General features: G+C 39.4%; 2 protein-coding genes and 1 long non-coding RNA gene across 3 annotated transcripts; 2 read left to right on the forward strand and 1 right to left on the reverse strand.

Annotated features, from left to right (window-relative positions):
- The first annotated feature begins 1,443 nt into the window (after nucleotides 1–1,443).
- LOC106925460 (uncharacterized) lies at nucleotides 1,444–3,968 on the forward strand. Its single transcript, XM_088007335.1, has 6 exons — nucleotides 1,444–1,554; nucleotides 1,711–1,745; nucleotides 2,407–2,623; nucleotides 2,708–2,823; nucleotides 2,938–3,091; nucleotides 3,218–3,968. The coding sequence occupies exons 2-6, from the start codon at nucleotides 1,725–1,727 to the stop codon at nucleotides 3,523–3,525; spliced, it is 816 nt and encodes a 271-aa protein (XP_087863461.1). The 5' UTR covers nucleotides 1,444–1,554; nucleotides 1,711–1,724; the 3' UTR covers nucleotides 3,526–3,968.
- Nucleotides 3,969–5,896: 1,928 nt separating this feature from the next.
- Nucleotides 5,897–10,054, forward strand: LOC106925448 (adenosine receptor A1). Its single transcript, XM_014999812.2, has 3 exons — nucleotides 5,897–6,254; nucleotides 6,350–6,804; nucleotides 9,844–10,054. The coding sequence occupies exons 1-3, from the start codon at nucleotides 5,917–5,919 to the stop codon at nucleotides 10,005–10,007; spliced, it is 957 nt and encodes a 318-aa protein (XP_014855298.1). The 5' UTR covers nucleotides 5,897–5,916; the 3' UTR covers nucleotides 10,008–10,054.
- Nucleotides 10,055–10,371: 317 nt separating this feature from the next.
- Nucleotides 10,372–22,159, reverse strand: LOC106925454 (uncharacterized). The gene is made up of 4 exons (XR_015763829.1): nucleotides 21,947–22,159; nucleotides 18,665–20,502; nucleotides 18,346–18,560; nucleotides 10,372–10,939 (listed from the first exon to the last, which is right to left on the reverse strand). It is a non-coding gene; the product is annotated as an uncharacterized LOC106925454 (long non-coding RNA).
- Nucleotides 22,160–26,290: the final 4,131 nt, after the last annotated feature.

A 26,290-nucleotide genomic window follows, 5' to 3' on the forward strand; every position in this document is an offset into this window, starting at 1 on the left:
ATTGCAGCATACGTGTTTGCCTAACTGTACCATGTATGTCACTCAGTCTACCTGTGTGTCTCCAACAGCACATTGAAGCCAAAAGGAATCTAGAGCCACATAATTTTCCTCCAATGTGACAAATGCAATGATAAGAAACCACAGACATCCCATGGGCTCTGATTCCCAGGAAATAAAACTACAAAATAAAAATAAAAAAACGATAAAAAAACGAGCGGTAAAGTTAACATTGATTCTTTATTTCGGATACTGGTGGACCTCAGTAAGTTCGAATGTCATCAGACATTAATCTATTTTGTTAAGTGAAAGCATAGCTTCATTACGAGATGAATTTAAACTTTGAGATTAAACCGCGTATTTTTCTACTATACTCTACTTTCCTTAAAATTGTAAGTTTTGTAGTCACTTGAAATGCCTCACTGTCTACACCGGTGTTGATTAATTTTTTTGCCTTTGGAGTTTTAGTTTTAACTAAATAACTAATGGACTCTTTTAATGTGGTACGGTTATACTGAGAGCTGAATAGAGTGGACTTTGACAAAACAAGCTGAGGTTTGCACATGTCCACTGACGCAGCTTGAATCTTTAGACTAGACCCTTCCACCTGGACGTGGCAGTCTGAGAGCAGAAGATTGTTTGTGATCAGATGTTCAAGTTTAGTTTGAAATTACAGGTCAAAACTTCACAACTTGAACAAAAAGTATCTTATGCCACAGGTCTGTTTTGAAAATGAGCAACTTCAATATTTTCCTCTTTTAAAACTTAAAGGTTTGGAGCTAATTGTTGATTTTGGTCAAGTTGTTTTCAGTGACATTGCTCAGAGAGCTAATTTCTATCATGCAACTCTTAGAAGGTGCTGGATTGAAGGAGAAACATAAAACCATAAGTGTAAACTTAAATTATTTATCTAAATGTAGAATTTGTCCACAGCCAGCAACTTTATTTGGTACAATTACAAGTCCAGTGTTTAATTTTAAAAGAGTCTTGTTAACTTTTTGTTGTGTTGACTTTTCTTTCTACTATGTCCAAAGTCTTTATTTATTTACTTATTTATTGCTAAGTTAAACTAACTTCATTAACTTAAGCTCTGAACAGTTAGGAGAACAATTGATTTCAAATATCCCTGACATTTACAAGTTTTTAGAAACAACTCAAAATGTACAGTGTACTAAAGCTTAAAAAAAAAAGAAGTAAAATACCGACATAAAACAAAACAAGTTCACTTTGCCTACAACCAACAAACCAACAAGTCACACCTTTGCATCAGGTACAAGCGCATAGTAAACTTTTTTTTTATTGAAAAAATAAAAGGTGGGGGAAAAATTCTCCTATTAGATCAGCAGATATCCAGAAATACCCTGGTTCTGCAAACCGCTCCGCCTCTGCACTCGCTGGCCAATGGGAAGGGGAAGCAGGGTGTGTGCACATGCCATATAAGAGAGATGATGCCCAGGTGGCAGAGCATTGTACAGGTGAGCACTCCAATTCTCATGTCGCCACTCTTCACTGCCTGAGGATACTACTTCACGGCACCAGACACAGGACCTGACGAAGGTGCAGCTACACTTTTGTCATTTTATTTATTTATGCATTTATTGTGTTTTGCTGTCATATGATTGTGTCTGTGAAAGCATCTTTCACTTCCCTTTTTATGTTTTTTTTTTTGCTTTGATTCTGTTGTCTAATAAGAGTTTTATTTCTTTGTTTTAGTTTGCCCTTAAAGCATGCTGACGGAGTTAGAGACGGTGAGTTCAATGCCGCCTTTTTGCTGTTGTTGTGTTTTAAATATCGTTTTGAGTTTTATGTAAGATTTGATCTTTCTCACTGGGGGTTATTTCTAGGACATCAGTGGTGCCTGGATGTTATCTATGCAGATGAAAACATAAACACTTGCATAAATTTGCCAGTCAAACTAAAATACGCATAATCCCAGAGCTAGTAACTGGCTCTTTTCCAGGATCCAAACCCTAGCTGGACACAACATGCAACATTGGATCTCGTTTGAATTTTCATAATGTTGAGTAAAATTGATCAAAATAAGAAGTTTGTCTTTTGCTGAGAAAGCAGGATATTGACACCTTCCAGAAATAAACCCAAAAGTCATTTTTTGCCAAATGTGATTTTTATTTATTTTTTTTGCCTAAGACACCTTTGACAAAATCACTTTTCACAAAAAAAAGAAAAAAAAGAAAAAAAAAATGCACCTAGGCCATTATTTTTTGAAAGTTGATGGCGTGGAAAATTATTTGTGGAAAACAGTGAGGTCATTTAAAATTCATGAGATACTGACAAAAGCTTTGAAACAACTAAAATAATGTAAGGTGTTAATACCTGAGGCTAAAACTAACGAAAGACCAGCTCCACACGTCACGTCTGAAATCTTCTGTCCTGCTGTGCGGCTTTCAGAGGGCTTTCGTGCCCGAGGTGAAGCTGGGTGGATGTCGGGGTTCCTGGAGTGGGGTGGCCCCGTCGTCCTGCGCTGAGGTCGACCTCGAGGTCATCGAGGAGTACCTGCAGGAGCATTCGCTCGAGGTCCAACCCGCTCACACACCTTCAACGTCCATGGCTGCCAACATGGGCCACCAGACGCACGTTCACTCCCACCGGGACGCCAGGATCATAGGTTGGCCGAATGCTGGCAGCGGAGGGGGAATATTTGTCTGTAAGATGTTCTGCCTGACTGAATCTCGTGCCTTTCTCTCCTCAGAGAACAGCTGGTCGGGTCAGCATCCGTACGAGTGGCGCTACGGCTGCCACACTCCAAACGAGGAATACAAGGAGCCAACCCCACATCCAGCCTGGCAGAGTCCGCAAGACCAGTGGGTGAGTAAACAGTGTTTGACATCTCATCAAACTCCATGAGAAAAGCCAAGCTTATTCAGTTCACACTTCTTCAGTTGGATTTATTTGTCTTGTTGTCATTTTTCGTTCACCCAGGAACACATAACCTACTACGAGCCTATGAGTATATATATTGATTCAGACTCGCAGTCAAGCAGTTCCCAGTACCAGGATTACCAAGATTCACCATCACCACCCTCCGACAGAGGGGAGAGGAAGGACAGGAGCTTGCCTCTGGCACCGCTATCAGGTAGAACACCTGACAGTGACCACCTCTCAGAACAGAAGCTCGTGACGGAGTGTCTTTGTCCAACTACGCACACAAGATGCGGTCAGGTCAAAACCTTTTTTTTTTTCTCCGCTTCCTCTTCAACAGGAAAGAGGAAGGAGCGCCTGTTCCAGTTCCTGTTTGAGATGCTCCAGACTCCATCAATGAGGAGCTGCATCTGGTGGGTCCAGTCCTCCTCTGGAACCTTTCAGTTCTCCTCCCAGAACAAGGAGAGTCTGGCGCAGCTGTGGGGTCGCCGAAAGGGAAACCGCAAGACCATGACCTACCAGAAGATGGCACGGGCACTAAGGAACTACTCACGGACTGGAGAGATCCACAAGGTGAAGAGGAAGCTCACGTACCGCTTCGATGAGAAGACACTGAAAGGCTTACAAGGAGACAGCAAATTAGAGTAGCTAGTGTGTCAAAGAGCTCACATCAGAAAATCATTGGACTCACGTGAAATATTTTGTGCAGATTCTAACTATATGGTATTTTGAATGACAAATAAATACTAAGTATTTGAAAGGCCAGAGCATTAACTACTGACAGTCGGGGCTTTGTGTAGGTATAGCAGTGGTGTGTCAGAAGACTGAACAAGAAATGATGAAAGTGATACATGCAAATTTCAGGCTGTGAACGAGAGGTCAGTTGGCAAACGCCAAGTAAATCTAAAAGATTATGACATATTCCCTACTTTATAAGTAGAATTTAAATCCATCTCTTAATAAAAGTTGTTTTTCCTCTGTTTTGTGATTCTGTGTTGCAGGTATTCATGAAAATATGTGCGTAAATGTGCTGTGTTTGTGTCAAAATATCTTGTTCAAGATAAAATAAATCGGAAAAAGAGCAGAAAAAAGTGTTGTTGTTTTTTTTGCTCTGTCTACGTACACAAACAAAGATGCCTTGTGAAGAGCGGCTCGTCGAGATAAACATTAATGTGCTTGAAGCAAGCCCACATACACAGACCTCCTGTACCAGGGCAGATACAGGCATGTAACTGTAGCCAAAATTCTATGCAAAGCAAGCATGCATTAAACCGCCACAGCAAACAGACCTGCTAATCAGTAACATCCAAAAAAACACCCTCACAACAATAAAGGCAGACACGCAAACACACGCACACACACACATGCAAACTGAGCAAGGTGTAGAGGGCAAGAATTACTGTCATAAAGTTTTCAATAACTAAGTCAGTTTCTTCATAGAGATTTTCAACCATTTTCATGTTTCTTTTAAGAATAAGTGTTGTGACTTTTCTTCTGGTGTTGCATCCATGAATTTGCAAACCAAAAGTTGTTTTCTGATCTCACATTGATCATTGATACAATTTTTAGATAGTCACACTTTGTTATGCTCCAGTTGTCCATATCACCTCACATACTGCATGCATACATATATATATATATATATATATATATATATATATATATATATATATGTAAATAGAAGCTAACTGTAAATAAAATCTGGAAGAGATGAAATAGATCCGTGAACTTTTTTTTTAATATATATATAAAAAAAAATTAAAAAAAAAAATATATATATATATATATATATATATATATATATATATATATTTTTTTTTTTTTTTTTTTGACCATCTTCCTGCTGATAGACCAAATGATGGCAGCTTTTTCTGGGTCCTTGTGGGTTTTTCTAAGAGTTAACGTTGCCACACACTTTAACATAGACTAATGTGTTATTCCACATATTTATCCTTTGAAGTGTTTGTTGCTGACAACTTTTATTTAAGTCTCATGTGACCCAAAGCACATGATTCCCGTTGCAGTCCTGAAGTCCCAGTAGTGTTTTGCACGCTCCACATGTTTATACTTGAGATGGTAAGACAGAAAATATTTAGATGGCCTCTAATGGTTTCCAAGTCGTTTATGTGATTTTTGGATTTTTTTTTTTCCCCCCTCTCTTTGCTAACATCCTTCTGACTACATGGTGTTAAAAACAGATTGAATATGAGTCACATCAAAATTAAACCCAAGGGAATTCTTGGGTTTAAATGTTTTGCACCTTAATGCAAAACATTTATATAGAAAATGGTTGGTTGTTTTGGACCAAATTGCCAGTTACTGCTAAAATGTGCAAAGTATCTGATTTTATTTAAATCTTTTGATTTTCCAAAGGTTTGGCTTGCTGAGTAAAATTAATCTGTTTTCTAGTTTATGCAGACTGTTGTTCATATCTTAGAGATTTCCTATCGTTACCTGAACTCCAGGCTGGGACCCACTTTGGATCTCAAACCACCAGGTCGGGTTTCTTGAAATGATTCCCACTCAAATTAAAACTAATTAAAAATGGAGCCAATTGGACATGATGTTAATGTAACAAGGCTTAAAAACAGTTGAAGCAACTAATGAAAATGTACAAATGTGATTGCTTGTCAGTGTGCTCTTGTTTAATTGGTTTCCTCACAGTGTGCGTTTAAGTAGTGACAGTTTGGGAACGCAGGTCTCTACATGTCATTTTCTGGTTCAATGGCTGGAAAGTTTGGGAACCACCGATCTAGAAGTCCTCTCCTCTCACGCTCCAGGGATATATTTATCAAAGTTTTGAGGAGGATTTTTGACTTGCTGATGAAATGCAGATGGTGTCTCCACGGAGTGTCAGTCAGCTTTCAAGTGTGCACGCATGATCCCATATAAAAGGCCCCTGCTTGCTGTCTTTCGAGCCATTTGCAACCGCAATCTGAACAACAAGGAAGGATTAGGCTGGACTTTTCTTGCTACTAAGTTCATTACGCTCGTGCATGAAATATCTTCAAGGATACTGTTTGCTGTCAATTTGCAGTGATGGCTGATTGGGCTTGGGTAACTTACACAGTGCTGGAAGTGCTCATTGCTGTGGCATGTTGCCTTGGGAACGTGTTGGTGGTGTGTGCGGTGGCTGTCGGTATCCACGATTGCCTCCGGGAGCCGACTTTCTGCTTCTTGGTGTCCTTGGCTGCTGCAGACTTTTTGGTGGGTGCAGCTGCCGTGCCTCTCGCTATACTGCTGGACGGCTGGGTGAATTTGACCTCTCACCAGTGCCTGTTCCTCAGCTGCGTTATACTCGTGCTGACAGAGGCCTCCGTCCTCTCACTGCTGGCTATTGCCATTGACCGATACCTGCGGCTGCACATGCCTTTCAGGTAAAGGCGGCCTCAGTCTCACAACTTTATAAGTTTGCCTGAATAATTTTCTCATTGTCTCCTTTTATTTCTCTCTCTCTCTCTCTATTTTTCAGATACAAAGCCATCGTCACTCAGAGGCGCACACTGTTGGCCATGTCCGTCTGTTGGATACTTTCTTTCCTGCTGGGATTCACCCCTCTGCTGGGATGGCACAACCTCTCTGCCGCTGGCACCAACACGTCGTCTGCCTTGCCGAGCTCTTCCCAATGCACCTTCCTCTCAGTTATCACCCTGCCCTTTATGGTTTATTTCAACTTTCTCGGATGCATCATGGCCCCTCTGTTGGTCATGACATTTCTGTACGTCGTCATCTTCTGGAGCCTGCACAAACGTCTGAAGAACAGCTGCCCTCAAGCACAGGCCATGCTGCTCAGGGAGAAGAAGCTGGCCTGCTCGCTTGCTCTGGTTCTCACATTGTTTGCATTCTGCTGGATCCCTCTGCACCTCATGAACTGTCTTCTGCTCTTCCAGGGACCTGAAGCAGTGACCCGGGGAGCACTTTATACAGGTAGGTCAGAGTTGTTCTCTTACTCCTTGCACAGGTGTTAAAATGTCTCCACATGTACAACTAGGTGAGTGCTTACAGCTTCAGACATCAAGTGTCTTAGGGAAATTTACACACAATAATCTAATGTCACATTAATTTTGGGTTTCGTAATTTATTTTACTGGAGCTGTCAGTTACATCGCCAACGACTTTAATCGATTTTAGAAGAACAATATCGTTTCCGCAAGTTAACATTTATCGTGGCTTTTGTGTGATCCACAGAGGCTGCAAATTATTTCAGCAGGCTTAAACGTATCACCATTAATTAACATCATCATGTACAGAACATTTCAGCATCAAGGCAACTCAAAGCGCTTTGCATAATAGAAACAAAACTCAATACACTGCAGTGGCAAAATAAAGAGAATTTACAATCCACCCTAAAACTAAATGAGGCTCCAGTTATTATTAATCAAAAGCAACTCTGAACAAATGGGGCTTCGGCCTTGCTTTAAAGGAACTCTCAGGATTTTTGCTGTTTTCTGGAAGTTAGTTCCAGATTAGAGGAGCATAAATACTGAATCCCGCTTCTACATGTTTGGTTCTAGCTCTTTACATTTTGTTCTTTTATTATGTTCCACTGAATGTCTTTTAACTTTACAAGGACAGGTCTTAAGTTCCAGTTATTGACCAGGATTGACTGCAGGCCGTAAGTTTCCATTTGCCAGTATAAAAATACAGTATTTGTTTAACAATACTCAACGTAGTTTAAAAAAAAATTGGGAGACAGAATCAACTCAGTAAAGACCTAACAAGGAGATTAGTATTTATATTGGGGAAATCTCTTAGTGTCCATTGATGAGTATAACTCTATGCGAATATGATATTACAGTGTTTCACCGCTTAAATTTTTACACTCAGAAAAAGGGAGCCAAATACCGTCTGAAGGCAAAGACTGAGTTGCTTGACCACAGGGACATATGCAGTGGTGGAGAAAGTACTCAAAAAATGTACTTAAGTAAAAGTACAAATACACCTCAAGTAAAAGTAAAACTACTACATTAACATTTGTACTTAGGTAAAAGTAAAAGTACTTTACTGAATGCATCTCTAATACAATATCATTAAGTGAACCGATCGTATTTAATTTTAATGCATTAGAAATGTGCCATTTTAATGAACAATGCCACAGATAAAGCATGTTTTTATTATGTTTACTCTCTGTAACATAGTTTAGACTTATGTAATTCTATTCATCATAATTTCAGGGATGGAAACATCTTGCTTCCTGTCCTAACATAGCATGAACTTCACTTTTTTTTGCCACTAGTGACTTTTATTTTTAAAGAAATAACAGAAAGGGGGTGGAAAGAAGGTGGATGGAGGAGGACATGCAACTGAGGAGCCAGTAGCAGAGTTGTAGTCAAGACCACCAACCCAAGACCAAGTCAAGACCAGCTACGTGACACAAAAGAATTAAGTTTTACCTTCAAAATTGCTTCTCAAATTGATCTGAAAGATCCACATTCCCATAAAACACCTAGATATTAAATACTTAGAGCTGAAATAAATTTAATCAGTAAAGATCCGTCCAGAAGAATCGGATCGTTCCTGAATGTCATATCAATGCAGACTTTGGTCACAGCGTTGTCCCATATTTGCGACACCTCAGTCAACACCTCCAGACAATAATTCAGCGCATGAGTGACAACTTTTTTTCGTCGCAGATGCAACATGTGTCTCAGTCAGTACAGCTAGCTTTGCTAGCATCACGTCCACAGATCTTACCTTTCTTTAAGCTTTCCTTCCAAGTGACGCTAAAAGTTGGACGTAGTCCCCACCGTCTGTGAAAGCAAAGCGCTGCTGATTTTACATGTCGCCATATTTTATGAGTTATGCAGCGCTATTATATTACTGACAATTAGACAGACATCTTCTCCCGCTCAGAAGAAACCACTGCGCATGTCTGGAGCTACAACAGACACTAAGTCACGTTATTGCTTGGATTTTAAGGCGCCACCTTAAATCCCTGAACTTCACATTTTAACAGACAAAAAGCGTAACGCGACTTGGATGTAACGAGTAACGCGACAGTTTAGTAGAAATGTAGTGAAGTAGAAAGTACAGACACTTACTGTAAAATGTAGTGGAGTAAAAGTAGAAAGTACCCATTATTAAATCTACTTAAGCAAAGTACAGATACACGAAAATTGTACTTGAGTACAGTAACGAAGTACTTGTACTTCGTTACTTCCCACCATTGGGCATATGCTTGGAAAAGTCAAGCTGAGGTGATCAAACCTACGAATATGTGTATATTATGTGCCATCTGCAAACAGGTACAGTGGTGTTTGCATCTTGTGGATTATTTTGTTAATACATCAAAATGTGTGAAATAGCAATGAAAGAGGACTAACGTTACCTGAAAAAGCAGCAAGAATGTTGAAACATGGGACACAAGTAGGCTTTGAACAGGACAATGAACCCACCAAAAATATAACTGGCTCTGGAATGGACACAGCAGGCTAAGATTAGGATTCCCAAAGCAGCTGCTGAACTCTATTTAAAGACTCCTGTGTATGTTTAAGTCCAGGTCCACAGTAAAAAAAAGAAGAAAAATCAACTGATTTAAATCCTGCCAAGAATAGTGGTCAAATATCCAGCCAGAAATATGTCGTGTGTTTGTTGCAGGCCACAAGAAGTATGCAGTCTGGTGAGGTTAAAACAAAATGTTGAGAAATTGTGGAAACATATTTGTGCCTGCACCTAAACCTTTGACCCTGTGAAGATTTGTGCATCCAATCTTTGTTTTATAGAAATCCTTGAAGTCGTTTCCTCTATAATTTAGCAGTTCTGGAAGCATAGCTATTAAATCATTTATATTTGTCAATAATAATATCAACTAAAATATTAAAGAAATAAATGTGGACCACCAACAATCAGTTTATTTATGCGAACGACCCAGTTTATGGACCAAACTCACCAACTGCAGTTCCAAAATATTCCAGCCGTATGTATTGCATAAATTTACTGATTTAGTAACGAACCGATCATCCTGCAGGTATCCTCCTGTCTCACGCCAACTCAGCAGTCAACCCAGTGGTCTACGCTTGTCGCATCCCCAAGATCCAGAAGGCCTACGGTCAAATATGGAAGCATCTCGCATTGAAGCTCAATTGTTTTACCAGAAATGAGTCAATTCAGCAAGCCATAACAAGTGACTAGATTAAGAAATGTAAATGTGTGTTTGCAGAGCCAGAAAAAAAGGGTTTGTGTAAGACTTGTTTGTGGTACTTCATCAATCTATCATTGTACAGCGTTAATCATTTCTGCTATTATTACATTTAACACATGAAGACTGTTTACAAAGATTCCCCTTGATACCAACTCTTGCTTTAATGTTGGCTTTATGTTAGTGACAGAAATTCATTAAAGCTCCACTAGAGGGCACCATGCATCAACAAACTCAATGATTGTTGTTCAGATAGAATCAGAGTTGCAGTGTGTGTGTGTGTGTGTGTGTTTGTGTGTTGATGTGAGAGAGTAAAAACAACTAGCTTCTTAGCTTCTGTGACTTCTGGACAACTGATTTGAGAAGACTAGTTTTATTGAGATGTACATATTTAAAGCATGTAACAACTTTTGTCCACAAAAAAAAGCTATAAAATACATATAAATCCTCCTGTAAGACCTATTCTTTATGTTGTCTGTAAAAAAAAAATAATAATAATAAAGCACTCCAGAAAAGAGATTGTGTTGAACTGTTCAGTGGACTCCTCAGGGAAGGCAATAGACTGTATAGTTATCACCTCAGCAGGGTGCAGTCCCACCTACCAAACTATACAACCTACTACCTCACCCTGACAGAACCCAAGTCAAACACACCGCACATAAACTGATTGAGGAAGTAATAAAAATAACCCTCTCTCTCTAGATATTAAATCAATTACTGCATGCATTTTGACAAGGCAACAGTATTGTCCATCTTTAGACGATAGTTGACGGGTTGGCTCAGCTGTCTCCTTGGGAAAGACAGTAGATTGTATAGTTATCTGAAAAAGAGGTTAAAGAACCCCACAACTATTCAATCTACTACCTCAGCCCCAAGGACACAATCTATGCTGCATCCACACCAAAGATCCACAAATGTCACTCTCCTGCAAGGATATAGAGAAAAAGAAAGAGACAGAGAATGTTAATTAAATAATCTTTGAAAATCATGCTGGACGTCACTTCAACAAATGTTCATCTTCAATGAAATGTTGACAGACAATTTATTTGTGGAACAGAGTGAAACTAATGTCTTGGCGGTTCCTAAAAACAGTTTCTTAGAAAATCTCAGTTTCTGGGAGCTAATGATGCTTCATGATAAGTTTACGACGGCGACAAACTGAGAAAACGATAATCACTACAAACCAAAGGAGCGCCACATGTTCTTACTGATCTGCGTAGCTTTTTTGTTGCTAAAGAGAAATATGTAGCTTTGTTCCCACCGGAATAAATTACAGATAACTAATTTAATGGTAGACGGACATGCGAAAGTAACTGCCAGTGTGCAAAATCTTAGCAAACAACTCACAAGCTTCCTGAGACTCTGGCATGTGATCGAACGAGGAAAGAAAAAGAGAGAGAGACAGAGAGAGAGAGTAGTTCGATTCTCTGCCAGGAATCCTTCTCCGGTTTTGCCAAAAACTGAGCTCATTCCAGCGGGGCTATCCCTGCGTTGGAGTGGCTGCTGCTTCTCAGGCGGAGGTACGCACACACAGATGCCTGCAAACACAGCTTCCACCAGCTGTCTCTGATTGAATACAAAGCTGGGATTCTGCCCCCCAAAACACAACGAGGAAACACAAAATGGCGTCCTGCAAGGCTTCGGCCATTTTAGGTCTGCTTAAAAACATTACGAGGTCCACCTTGCGTGTCGTTTTTTTTTTTTTCTTCTTTTTGTTGTTGTTTTTTTTCTTCTTCTCCTCCCTTTTCATTCCTGAGCCTGCAATCCTCACAATGAAGAGAGAACAGCTGTTCTATCGCAAGTTACAGAGGACGAACCTTGTGCCAAGCAGTGAACCGAAGCCAACCGACCCAGACGACACGCTCAATCACGAACGTTGAGGCAGAGGAAACTATTTCTTGTTAGACAGCTGGACAGTTCACAGAGAAGGGAGTGCTCACATGTGGCTCGTTCGGCTGAGATCGGGGTCGAAGCATGCCAACAGATTCAAACGGCAGCAACCGAAGAGTTAATAAGCACCAGACTAAATGCCAGGCCGGGGGCCTCAGAAGACGCAGAATGAGTTAGAAGGTGCACCGCTTGCATAAATTAGCATACAGTCGCAACCCCTGAGACTTGGTCCAGACTAGTTTGCAGTTAGTATGCTGTAAACCCCTCTAGCCTGATCACAGAAGACCAGACAGGGAAAAAAAAAAATGGGGCAGGGTGGAGGGGGTGGTGGTGAGGGAACTGGCGTGATGCCCACCTCTGCCACAGAGCTAGTAGAAGATCTATGAACTGCGTTTGCTTGCCAAGAACGTTCCCCCTGACTAGACAGCTTGGAGAGGAACTCAAACAGATTATTTGGGGGGAAAATTAGTCAAATAAATTGATTCTAAACATTAAATGCTTGTGGGTTAAACTGCCAATAATTGCTGTCCCATTCTAGGAAGGAAAAGGCTAGAAGGTAAGTAAAGGCCGGAGCTTGTCTGTCACGCGAGCTCTTCTGAGACCATAAACATTTTCTAAGCCACATAAGAGAAGGAGGGCATGCCCGGCTCAGCTGAGGTAAATCATTTTCTGTCAGCAGCTACAGAATAAATGCCCCCCTAAAGCCCGTCTGGGCAGCTGGGCAGGGTCTCAGACAAGAAAGAGGGACGAAATGTATAAATCTCATCTGTCCATCTGACTGTCTTTGCATCTGTTGCTGCAGAATAAAAGCTACAAGTCTTCAAGCTTGCAATAGGAGTGAGCAAAGGACCATGAATCTTTGCCCCCTTGCCCTCTGATAACAGCACTCTGCTGTGACAGAATGAAATGTTTTTCTGCAGACAATTTCCTGTTTCAGTGCAATCATTTGTCTTTGGATGACAGACACAAGTTTTTTTTTTCTTTTTTTTTTAAAGCTGCATGACTTACTACTCTTATTCGTTTCTCTTTGGATCTTCTCAGCAGATAGCTTTCCATATCTTCAAAGTCAACAAGTTGCTTTTTGAGCAAAAAAGATTAAAGCTTTGCTTGTAAGTTATAACAATCTGATAGAACAGAAACAAAATCCTGGTAAAAGATTTCTGTTGCAAGTCATTTCCATCCCTTTCTTTACTTTTATTTCATAATTAGAAATGTTTGCTTTTACAACTGGCGCTAAACGAACTCGCCTGTTTATCTGCCCATTATACAATCTCGAAGATTCAATTAGAATTATTCCTTATGTTCAAACACAGTTAAAAAAAAAACAAAAAAAAAAAACGTCTCTTCAATAGAAATACATGCAAAATTCAGTAAATATCATGGAAACAAAAGGCCTTAGCTTCCTCTCACCCCCTGGAGGCAGGATTTAAGATTTACTCCTCAACTAATATACAAATGAATTAGTAACCACCCCTCTCTCTCTCAAAAAAAAAAAAAAAAACCGTGCTCGCAGAAGATTCAGCTGCCAAGAAAACTCCTCAAATTTGGAGCGGATTATTACAGGAAGCAGAGGCAAGGAAATACCTACTGACTTGCCTGGTCCCTTCGTCCACGACACGGGATGAATGCTTGGCACAGAGACGCCACTGAGGAGGAGGAGGAGGAGGAGGAGGAAGAAAGGGGGGGGACCCGTCGATTGGTGCAGGTTCTTGTGTGTGTGTGTGTGTGTGTGTGTTTTTTCCTTCCCACTCTCTGCCTCTCTCCATCTCTCTCTCTCTCTCTCTGAGCTTTGTGCCAAGAATGGGCAGCGTCTCTGTGCCAGGCAGAATTTCAATAAGGAGTAAGGAGGTGGTGGGCAAAAAAAAAAAGAAAAAGAGGAGGAGGCTCAGTGGGGGAGCTGGTGTTGGCAGAGGAAGCATGCCACACAATAGATGGAAGGATGAAGAAATCTCTCTGTTATAGAAATGTATACGGATGTCTTAATTCACACCAGCCAGGTTCTCTGATCTTCTATTTAAAAAAAAAAAATGCTACAGAGAATTTGTCAAACCAGCATATTTCATCTTCCTACCCTTCCAAAGAAGGCCTCACTCCTACACTCAAGAACGAAGGATGCGTGCTCTGAGCCTCCTCCATGCTACCTGGCATGGCGCCCGCTTTGATGTTCTTTATATCCTCATCAACCCGGCTAAGCACTCACACGACTCGGGCTCATATGTATGTGTATGTACATACATGGGTGTAAGGCCATATGCATTTGCTTACACAAAAACAAACAGGCCAGTTGCCTCATCTGCATGCATTTAAGGAGCTACTGCTTTACTAGCTAATTTTATTAGATTCTTCCGCATACGACTACGTATAATTATACAGATGAAAAAGCTGGACGGAGACGTCAGCAAGAGATAAAAATATGACAGTGGGAAGCACATTAGGCCTCCCATAAGGCAGGAAAATTTATGGACTTTCAAGGAAAATGTTATGTATTTCTAAGCGCTTCGTTATTCCCAAATACCACAAAAGAATTATGTCGGTTTTGTGGTGTGTTAGTTTAAGCAACCAAAGGGAAAAAAAAACAAAAAAAAAAACTGGAACACATAAAAAAATATATATTAAAAATATATATAAGTCATGACAACAAAAATGTATTCACAACTCTGCTTTCAGTCCAACAACAGTGCCAGGCTTACTAAAACTATAGGCAATATATTTAAACATCTTGAGCTTTTTGTACGCCAGTAGATAACCAATTATTTTAAAACGATACAGCTCAAATGTCCGTCACACTTTTCGACCTATTTAAAGTACTTGGAGTGATCAGAGTTTTTCCAGCTGTATGGAGTATGGAATAATAAACCATTGTCGCTGCCAAGTGTTGCTCTGCACTGCTGGATAGCTGGCTGAAAGATGCCTAATGAACTTTTCACTCACTATGAACAAAAGGCTCCTTTGAACCACCAGTTAAAAGTAAAGTTGTGACGCCCATCACAACGCTGTAAATTGTAAAACGGGGTAAATTGCCTCTATATTAAATTTTTTGTGAAGGTTTCTATATAAATGAACTAAATGTAATTGTTGGAGTAATTACTCTGTAAAAAGCAGAATAGCAAAGTACAATATCCAGCAAAATAAATTCAACAGGTAAGTTTTCTCATTTTTGTTGAAGTCAAGATGTGAAAATGCCGAACTCTAATAGGGTGTGTGAAACATCCAGCTGATGATGACAAGTCTACTTAAAATATCTGAATAACAAGAATAAGACATGGAAATATTGTAGTTTGTTATTTGTAAATTAAGAATAAAGATTTTACTTCAAAACAGAATAAAGGTTTCTCAGATTACAAATTGCGTTCTGGACAGTCTGTAATCAGTGTGAAATATTTCAGTCCAAGTTTGTGTCTGTTTCAATCTAAGCTGTTTGTTATACTAGAACGTTAGGAACACAATACTCATGTATTTTTTTTAATAGAATAAAGATTTTATATGTTATCAAGTTGCAAAGAGTTCCTGTTCAAAGTACCATTATTCAATTTATGTTTTTCCTCTCTCTCCTTTGAACCGAAGCTACACAACTGTCAAGATTTGACAGAAGACAGTTTACCAACAATAAAAAGCTCTGCAGTAGATGAAGCTACCATTAGCATTCTTAGTGGCTAACAGTAAACCAGTTTTGATATTATCACATTGCTTACGAATTATTCATACCTTGTCACTCTATTACATTTTGGTTTTCAAAACAGTCCCCAGAATGCTGGTTTTGTAAATGAAAACTGTTAGTTAGTCCACCAAGAGTTTACGAGCTACATAGCGCTTCTTAAGACAACTTTGAGTTTGACAAAAAAAAACAAGATTGTGTTTAAAATGTTGGGTAATAACCACATTTTACAATTTTTCTGTACGGATCAAAGAGTAATGCAGTCTGTTGGCTGCCGATCGTCTGGTGGATTCAAGACTAGTCCACATTTTTATTGCTGCTAAAGTAGACAAATATGGCGGTTTGGAAATGTTTATGGATGCAGAAAACATGGACAGTGAGGCTTAAAGAGGCCCCACCCATAACTGAACAGATTAGAGTTCAGTTTATAATTAAAATGTGTGAAGTGACATGTTTTAGCTTTAAAACATTGAGCTTATACCATGAAACTGTGGTATTTGTCACAATGTGAAAAATATTGAAATCTCACAAAGGTCATTTAGAGTGGAAAAACATAATGTCTATTAATAACTTGGCTTAGCGATAGTTAATTCAAATATTTAGTAAATATACACTAAAATGTTTAAAGTAGGTTAAGGCACATGTCCCAAAATTTAATAAAGAATAAATCGCCATCTAATCATACCATAAATACCATCTGACAACAGTTTGCTGATTCTTTAACAGCTTATTTCTTCCTTTACACATCAGAACTTTTAAAAACATTTAATACTTTAGTTTTCTCCATTTACACTTCCCTTCCTCTCTCAGGGTTTTCAATTTTTTACATTTTTCCCCCATTTAGATGTGGCGTTACCGTGGTTTCAAATGTTTCTGATGCCTAATGGTGCTTATCTGACTTGTCATTACACGCCTACATGTTAAAGCATTTACAAATTCAATAAACATGCATGCACATGCAGCCTCGATACATACACACAGATATGTATACAACGCACATATGCACAGGTATTCCTTTTCAGAATGGGTGTGTGCATTTGCGTGCATGTTTCTGTTTTTTTTTTTTTTTTTTCAGAAGCGTGCAAAAGTGGAAAGTGGTGTATGTCAGGATGAAACAGCTGCAGCTTCCTGCATGAGAAGAGAAACTTCCTGTTGCCTCGCTGCAAACTGTGGCCGGTCAGCCAAGATATCAGCCAATCAACTGAGCCGAGGCTGAATGCAGGAAGTTAGCCTGACTGCCTCTAGGAGAAAAAAAAAGCTCAGAAACATTATGAGGCAACACGATAAGTTCATCTGAGGATAAGAGAGGGGCGGGGAAAGAGCTCTCCCACTCCTACCTCTCTCTTTCTGCCTCTCTACTGTAACTCTTGTTCTCTATTTTTCCCTCAAACTACTTTTTGTAAATTATCCTCTTCTATCAGTTACCCCGATGAAAGTGTTTCTTTTATTGATTAGCTAACATTTGCGAGCGTTAGTTTGCGGGATAAATTATTGCAAAGCAAAGTGAAATGGCAAAGCCTGATGAAAAAGAAACTGGCAACAGCTTAACCACGAATTGTGAGGGGCATGTTGAAAGGGTCTGCTCGTGTTTACACGTGGCACGTAGGCGCCATTTTAACGCCAACCCCTATTTAGACCTAGATACAGTAAGGTAATAAGATATTCAAATACAGTCCAAACTTTGCATGCCAATACTTCATTATAGTTCGACAAGTAAGCTTAGGAAAGCTGTTTGTTAATTCACTTCTTCTGTTCTCTCAAAGTCAAAAGTAACATCTGTATTTGCATGTTTTTAGCTTATTCTGGTGTCTGACGTGTCTTGGTGTTCTTAGTAGTTAAACATTAATCTCTTGGCTATTTATAGGAAGTAGGCAAACAAAGATGACTCTTCGTGTATAAAGGATATTTTTTTTCAGTATGAGAGCAGATGATCTTTTTGCTTTACAGTTAACAACTAAAAAGAAGAACTCAAAGTCTTTTTGACATACCAGCACCGACTGTTTGCTTGAACTCATTCCCGTTACTGCCGGTTTCCCCTCAACTGTCACCGTGTCATAGATATTTATATGTTATCGACTGCGAGTTAATGTTTCAGGACAATCACCCGACCTTTAGCGAATTGCCACACCCCTGCATTTTGGAGAGATAAAGCTAAACTCATGTTTGCACAAATGCACGTGTCGTTGAGTCCGGTGCCACTTCTCGGCAGTACCATTGAGACAGTGCACGCGAGTTTGCAGTGGAATAATTTGCAGGGTCATTATTTTTGTGCTAGCTATCAAAATGGCGCAGAGGAACGAGATTTTCCACTGGTTGATCAGCGGTTAACTTTTACTGACCGGGGCTGTCTAGCTGAGTCGACCCTCTTGGGTCAGATGTGACGAAGACGGCCTGCCATTCCTAACGCCAGTCTCCAAACAGACACCTGTTCAGATACAGACAACCACAAAGAGACTGTGTACCATCCTGTCAGAGCCTGCTGGAGCAATGGGGAGGGAGGAGGAAGAGGAGACAAAGTAAGGAGTAATAAAAGGATGGTCAGCAGGGAGTTGAACTCTGAGCTCAAGGAAAAGTTTCTCTCGCTACGTCCATTTAGCCAAAATGGTGGCGAGCACGGTGCGGCGTGGCAACCAGCGACGGCAAACACGTTTTACGGGAGGAAGACCGTGATGGAGAACAGAGAAGAAGGTGAGAGATAACTGCAGGAGATACGTTGCAGGACAGTAAGCAAGACGAGAAGAGGTTGTCGCAGGGATCGAGGCAAAAAAATAAAATAAAAAAAATACCTGAGGCCTGTATGTGGTGAGGCGGGCGGGCGGACGGGCTGGCTTGGCCGAACGACTGGCTGAAAAGAGGGCCGTGATGGCGGGAAGAAGGGAAGCGAGAGGAGTAGAGCGCACCCTCTGAGAGCTACACCCCCTTTCCCACAATCCCCTCCTACTGGCGTGAGTACGTCCATCCGTACAGAGAGTAACAGAGGGACGTCTGCTCTCACACAGCCCTGTAACCAAAAAAAAAATAAAATTAATTAAAAATGCACAAATCAGAATATCAAACACTGTGTACACAGCAAGGAGGAGAAGAGCTTAAAAATCAAAGACCCACCTTACTTGCAGCAGCGTGTCACCAAACCAGAGTCTAACTTGGGAACAGACACATACAGAAAGAGAGCGAGGGCAGACCAAAACACAAACACGCACATGATCAATTAGCCAGCTTTTGGTTCGCCCTCTGCTCTGCCCCGTGATGCGTTTGCCTCGGTCTGCCTGCCCACTTTGGCACCTCTGCCAAGAGGGAAGCGGAGAAAAGGGAGGGCGGAATTGGGCGGCGGGGGGTTGCGTTGTGGGGAGGACATTGAAGAAGGAAGGGAGGGGACATGCTGTAGTGAGACAAGGAAGAGAGAGAGGAAGGAGGAGTTAAGAAAGACAGTGTGCCACGAGAAAAAAAAAAAAAAAAAGAAGAAAAAGAGAGGGAGAGGAAGCATGAACTGTCATGAGCAGACACAGTGACACAAAGCAGCGAGCCAGCAGCGAGGAGAACTTGCGGACATTTGCATGTTAATCATCCGACATCAGGAAGCACGTGGGGAGCGCGACACCAGCGCGTCCAGACATTTCTGCCATCTCGCTGCATCTCGACACATTTTCACAGGCAGGAAATTAAAATAAATAGAAAAAAAAAAAAAAAAATACTCTGATCAGTCTCTGTCCAGAACCCCAGTTCTGCCCTCTTCTTTCAGTTTCTCTCCTCCATCTGAGCCCAGAAGAGAGGGGGGAGGAATTTTGAGGTGTTTGAGAAACTGAATTGGTGGGCAAGCAGGAAGGATATTCCGAAGAATTCCACTTTTTTTCCCCCTTCTTCTTTTGGTCCTTGGCAAATTCCTACATCTCCGTTTCCCTTCTTGCATCAGTGTGAGCGGAACAGCAATCAGCACTTTGAAGATACTGTATTATGTCAATCATTAAAAGAGGAAATCAGTTTACTCATACATGGCCAACCTTATATATTGCAGCCAATCACTGGCATTTGAGCTGCTGTCCCGAGACAAGCCAACCAATCAGAGCTCACCTCTGAGCTTGTATCATTTTGAAGATGCTGGAGTTGATTCTAAAGTAAAAATCAATATTTTAAAAAATTTTAATTGCAAATTTTTTTCCCCTAACTTACTATTGACTATTTGAAGAGAAAAAAGTAAATCTTGCTTCTATAAAACATAGAACGGCTAATTCCTTATTGCAGCTGCTGGATAAATAGTCCTAGAAACGGACTGAATGAGACGCAAGCAAAGTATTGGAAGGCTTCCCCTTGTCCCGGATCGCTCACTGCAGAGACAAAACCCTGCCATCCAAGTCCAGCTTCTTTGCTCAAAGTCCACAAGACTTTTCTGGAAGACAGCACAAAGGCCACGCACACACACACATTCATACAGTACACACACGCAAACACACGTGGTGTGAACGATCCGGCTCTTCCGTGGAAGCAGAGATTCAGCCAGCAGGTTGGACGGCCCCTCGACATGACGTCACGTCTCCTTTGTTGTTTATGAATTTATTTCTCTCCTCAGCTGAACCCTCTGAACCCAAGGTCCCACCCCAATCCAAACCCCTCAGACAGCTCCCCCGCCCCCCACAACACACACCCTCCTATATCTACTCCCCTTCCCAGTCCTGTCCTCGAGCCCTACTTTTACCCCCACCTACCCCCGCCAATGAAGAAGAGCAAATATAGTTTGGCTTCAATAAGAAATAAGAAGGTAGAGGGAGAGATGGACACAAGGATATATATATAAAAAAGAAAAGGGTCCAGATGTCTGTCTCACTTTTCTTCTTCTTTTCTGTTTCGATTGCTCCCTGTGTCTCTTCCTGCTTGGCTTGTAAAAGTTTCAGCTGCACGGCAGGCCGGCCTCTTTTGGCACCTCTCCAGCTCTCGACTTCGCTGTCCCCCTGCCAGGAAGAAAAGGAAGAGAGAGGACAAATATAGTCACAGCTAAACTACTGTAACGTTGCATGGGCAGATGTGCACTGGGAGCACAGCTATCACTTGACTTTAAACCAACACACACACACACACACACACACACACACACACACACACACACACACACACACACACGCGAGAAGAAAGCATTCGTCTTTGATGAGGGAAAGATGGCGTGTGGAGTTTGAAAGAGCTGTCCCACCGTCTGGGATGTCTGTAAATGGCTCTGATAGCTGCATGTGATAACAATGTGTTTTAGTGCTCACAACCAGTTCATACAGGGACACGTTCCCAGTCTTGTTTTTCCTGGTATCAAGTCAAATTTGCACAAGGAAAAAAAAAAAAATAATAATAATAATAATTTTTTTTCTGGATCTTTAAATAGCTATATTTATTTAAATTCAATATTATTCTTGGATTTCTAGTAAGCGTTTGACAACTAAAAAGAGAAATATCAAGATACAGGTGCACACTACCAAGTACTACTCAGGCATAATGTTTTGTTACTGATATGCTGAACCCTACTTGGTGATGAATAGTTGGTGTGATACCCTGGTAATGTTTTCTTTTCCTTTCAGGGTGAGCTCCGGCTCTTTCCCTTAAATTCAGTTTATTTATATAGCTCCAAACCCAATTCACGGCACTTTATAAGACAAAGTCCACGTCATATCTATTAATACGTTATCAGATTAAGCCAACACAATTCAACTGCAGATAGATGGATTTAAATTCAGTTACACGCATTCCAGCTTAATCCGCAGCTCCAATACAATTCAGGCTAATTCACTGGCACATAATCTAACTCCGTACACAGTCAGAAGTGTAAGGGGCTGAAAAAGGGAGAGGGCAATAAGACAGAAAAAAATTAGCATGTCCGTGTTAGCTGGACAGCAATTAATTATTCATTCCCGTTTAAAACGTACAGCATAATTCTAAAAAGATACCACTTTATTGTCACCTTATGGTAAATCAGAGAAGGAATACCAGGGATGCAATATGCAAACTCCTGTAACTGTTTGTCTTTGAAAAATAAGTCAGTAAACGGCCTGAGGCCAGGAATCGGATCTGGGACAGACGAGTTGAGGACTCACAAATTTGCTCTGCTCCACGTGCGGCCCTCAACTTTTCATATTCACATATCAATAAGGTTTCAGTGAGACCGAGATTATTGAAATGTAACTTTTTTCTTCTTTTTTCCCCCGCTATCATATGTCTGCAGTTTGAATGAACTCAAATGCGAGGGTTTTAATTTGTTTACTAAGTAAATAATTTGATAAATAAACAGCAAATGTAACACAGAGAATTCAAAACAACAAGCATTCACAAATTAGACCGTGAATGCTATGATATTTCAGTCAAATCCTGGTGTTTGCAAATGTTAAATCAAAAAGCAAAACGGCGTCCGCTTACCTTTGGTGGTTCGCTGCCGTAGGAAGAAAAAACGACGAGGATTTAAGCGCGTGACTGCGTAAAAACATCTGGTTGGCATCTGACCTCCAATTGAACACACAAAAAAGAAGACGTCAAAATAGGTTTACGTAGAAGCGGTTCAACAGGTGTTCTGTGTTTTTTTCCCCCTTGTTATTGCTTCACCGACACAGACAGATAAATGAAACTGTTTTTATAACGAATGTCACCAACCAAAAAGGTTTTGTTTTTTTCTTGGATTAAACTCAAACGTACCAGACCCGTGTCGTTTTGGTTATTCAAAAACAAATAGGCAAAAATTAGAACTTTACATTGTACCTTAAAAGGTCTTTTGGTGAATGTAGAAGATGAAGTCCGCCACCTAGTGGCTAAGGTATGTAAATGCAGTTTGTAACTTACAACTTATAACAACAGTTTATTCTTACAATTATACTCCAGTCTGAATTAAGTACGAATTGACTCTGATACTACGGAAAATGATGCTTTCACTGTAATTTTAAAAACTGAAATAAAAATGTTCAAACTAGGTTCACACAACTTAAGAAACTGGATATAAAATAAATGTGGACCAATAGGTACTGAATTACACTTCTCTTTAGTGGTATTATGAATACTGATGCTATAATTTTCTATTGCTTTCTATTGTTGTCATCAAATGACCAAACAGTGCTCACCAAATGAAGTACTTTACAGCAAATGGGCAGAAAAGGAGTTGAATAAAACCAACATAATGCCCATTTAACCCTCTCTTCCTTTTGTGTCTGAAAGGGTGTAGTTTAATAGAAAATAAATAAAAAATCCCTCACCTTAAAACTGCTTAACATTTTCAAAGTACATACACAAGTGGGATTTCATTAGAAAAGAGCAAGCCACAGTTTATTCTTGTGCAGTTCTGGAAAGTTAATCAGGCGTGTTTTAAAGGAATACTCAAACGATAAAGGTCTGTTTTAAGGTCTCGAAGAACCTTGCTTCCTGGAATTGTCTGTAAAGGCAAGTTCAGTTTCAGACAAGCTTCTACATGTCAGCCACCAGCAGAGTCAAGCATATTATATGAACTATGTCTTGGTTTGTCAACAATGTGATTCATTCCTTATTAATGAAGCATTTCTGAAACCCAGCTTAATTAGTAAATGTGCGTCATTGTGGCACAAATGCCCGTTATTTGACAAAATTATTCATGCGCCCGTACAAATTATTGATTTCAGTTGTGCCAATCCCTTTCCCAGGAGGGCAGAGTTCAAACTGTGGCAATGGCATCAAAGTGGCACTTCAGTCACTACCAAATATTCTTGCAATCTAATTCCAGCATAAGCGTATTGCTGTTCAAGCAAGTTTTTTATGGAAAAACTTAACTTGACCTCAACTCTGAGCACCTCTGGTATAAATTAATATGGAGACTGTTAGCCAAGAGTTTCTCATCCTACATGAGCGTTTGACTTCGCTTCTTATGAAAGACAAAAGTTCTCATAAAGCCACTCCTAAATTTTGTGGAAAGCTTTCTCAGAAGAGTTGAAGCTGTTTTATGTTCAGAAGTTATAATAGATAGAATAAATATGTGACGTCAGTCAGTTTTATGGAGTATGTGTGTGAAGGCTGTCGTGCGAAAACATTTTACATTATAGCAAATAATTGTGATCTGAAAAGTCTCGTTATTTGCAAAAAAAAAATTAAAACAGCCACAAATATTGATTTTACTCGTGCATCCTAAATCTCTAAAAAAAAAAAAAAAAGAGTTATTATTCACACTTTAAAATGTGCAGAAATTACTAAAGGTTATCTCCAAGTTTGATTAAGTGATTCTAACCAGTCACTTTTTACACCCCAGAGTTACAAATCACATTAACATTAAGGACACATGCAAGGTTCATATAAGGATTTGGAAAGTTAATGATACATATTCTGCATTTAAATCACTTTGACTAACTTTGATGTTCTTAGATACAGACCAATAAGCATGCTAGATGTCAAACTGTAGATTAGAAGTGCTCAGTCTTTGTGAATATGTCTACATGAGTTTAATGGTGATTTCATTTTGGCTTGTGCAAAAATTTATTTTAACAAAATTTTATTGTGACTCTGTAAAATGCAATAAAACGTTAGTGATTCCTGGATTGTGGCGGAGGCACGGTGGGTAAAGCTTGCAATCATGCATGGAGGCCTCAGTCATTGATGCAGCTCTCGCAGGTTCGAGTCCTGGCTTAATGACCTTTGCCACATGTCTTCTCCCCTCTCTCATAACCCAACTTCCTGTCAATCTTCTGTGAAGTAAAGGCCACTAGAGCCAAAAACAATTCTTAAAAAAATTGTGATTCCTATTTATGGTCATCTGATCAAGACATTAAATTGTGTACTACAAAATAATCTATAAACGTTTCTATTAAATTAATCTTTCTTCCAGACTTTTTTGAGGTGTTCAGAGTTTTCTCTTACTTTGGACTGCTTTATCATCCATTTTGTATCCAGTGAGTAAAGTGAGTAACAAAGCAGCCAAAATTAGAACAAAATAACCGAAGACCTTCTGAAAACTATAAGAAATACAAATCAACACCACTTTAGAAGACAAGAAGGATGTTTAGCTTCCTTGAAGAAAATCTGACACACAGAAGGAATTAAATGATAACAGGTGTCTTAACCACTGATGTTTTTCGTTTATGCCCCTTTCACAAACAAGTTTAATACAAATGAAGAGAGAGATTCAACCCCAGACAGCCAAAAGGTTAAAGCAAACTTAAGGAACCCATATCAGCAAGGGGCACACAAGGGCACTTGATGAAAATATTTATCTTACAAACTAAATATGTATCTTTCAAATGAAATATTTAGTTTTCAACTAAATGTATAAGTTTTAGCTAAATATTTAGCTCCAAATTAAATATTTGTTTTGCTAACTAAATATTTAGTCCTGAATTCAATATCTATTTTGCTAAATAATATACTTAGTTTGAAATTAAATATTATTTTCCAAATTAAACATTTAATTTTCAAACTGAACACTTATTTTCCAAACTCAATATTTAGTTTGCTACCTATACATTTAGCAAGAAAGCTAAGTATTTAGCTATGAGCTAAACATGTAGCAAGCAACCTAAATATCTAGTTACCTAACTAAATATTTAATTTGGAAAACAAATATTTCATTTTGAACAAAATGTGCATTTAGCAAAATTAAATATTTAATTTGAATCTAAATACTTTTACTAAATAAGCATTTAGCTTGGGGCTAGACATTTAGTTTTCAAACAAAATAGTTCCAAATGTAATATTTATTAGGGAACTAAACATTTAATTTAAAAACTAAATATTTAACTTGCTAAATAATTTTTAATTTGAAAGTTACATATTTAGCTGTTGAATTAAATATTTACTTTGGAATTCAGACATTTATTAATGTATGAATAACATGGAGAAAATATGACTTTAAAAAACGAACACCCACGATTTATCTTTTTGCTATTACATAAATCATTTATTTCAATAGGTTTACATATTTGCTTTCTTGCTTCTAACAATACCAATTTCATTACCATCACAATATATATATATATATATATAAACATAACTACCAACTAATGGCAGTAATTTCTGCAGTGGAAAGGTTTGACATATGGGCACAATGAAGGAAAGTAGGCATTTCACAAGGAATGAAGGAAGGAAGAAATAAAGAAGGGAGGAAGGATGGTTGAGATGACATAATTACAGGGTGATGTAAGGAAGAGGAGAATGAAGGACACAGATGAGGTAGGAAAGACACAAAAGGCGGAAAAGAATGGAAGGAAGGAAATGAGGAGGGAACACAAGAAATGAAGTGAGATAAGAGACAGCAAAGGGAGGGATACCCTAACACAAAGAAGGAAGGATAGAAAGTAAACATATTTACACAATGGATGACTAAAAATACTAAAACATTTCATACACACACTTTCTCTTTCCATAATGACCCACATCTTGAAAACATTGAAATCACATTTGATATTTTCTCTGGACTACATTGGGACTTCGTCCAAATTTTGGTTGATTTATTGACTAATCTGGAGTGACTGATGAAGATGTCAATCAAAACACATTTTACTGGATGGTCAGTTTATGGAATTTGATTTTTGGCTCTTACATTTTGCTAAATACACAATGCTCTTGTGATAACACAAGTGCAATATAAAACAGTGATTCTGAATGTGACTTGTGGTGATGATCTAAATTGAAAGTGGGCCCCAGAATTAAATTCTGCTTAAGGCCCCTTAAAAACCTTAGACCGGCCCTGGCTGTTGCTGCTCCTCCACCATCAAAAGTTATTAACGTGCGCTTTCTTTATGACTAATCCAAGCAGGA

This window comes from Poecilia mexicana, unplaced genomic scaffold (genome assembly GCF_051168715.1).
Source record: "Poecilia mexicana isolate PSO_F unplaced genomic scaffold, ASM5116871v1 scaffold_7, whole genome shotgun sequence".
NCBI lineage: Eukaryota > Metazoa > Chordata > Actinopteri > Cyprinodontiformes > Poeciliidae > Poecilia > Poecilia mexicana.

Coding starts and splice junctions, on each gene's coding strand:
- LOC106925448 (XM_014999812.2), top strand. CDS start 5,917: ATGGCTGATTGGGCTTGGGTAACTTACACAGTGCTGGAAGTGCTCATT. Junction 6,255..6,349: donor CGGCTGCACATGCCTTTCAG/GTAAAGGCGGCC, acceptor TCTATTTTTCAG/ATACAAAGCCATCGTCACTC. Junction 6,805..9,843: donor CCGGGGAGCACTTTATACAG/GTAGGTCAGAGT, acceptor ATCATCCTGCAG/GTATCCTCCTGTCTCACGCC.
- LOC106925460 (XM_088007335.1), top strand. CDS start 1,725: ATGCTGACGGAGTTAGAGACG. Junction 1,746..2,406: donor TGCTGACGGAGTTAGAGACG/GTGAGTTCAATG, acceptor TGCGGCTTTCAG/AGGGCTTTCGTGCCCGAGGT. Junction 2,624..2,707: donor CCGGGACGCCAGGATCATAG/GTTGGCCGAATG, acceptor TTCTCTCCTCAG/AGAACAGCTGGTCGGGTCAG.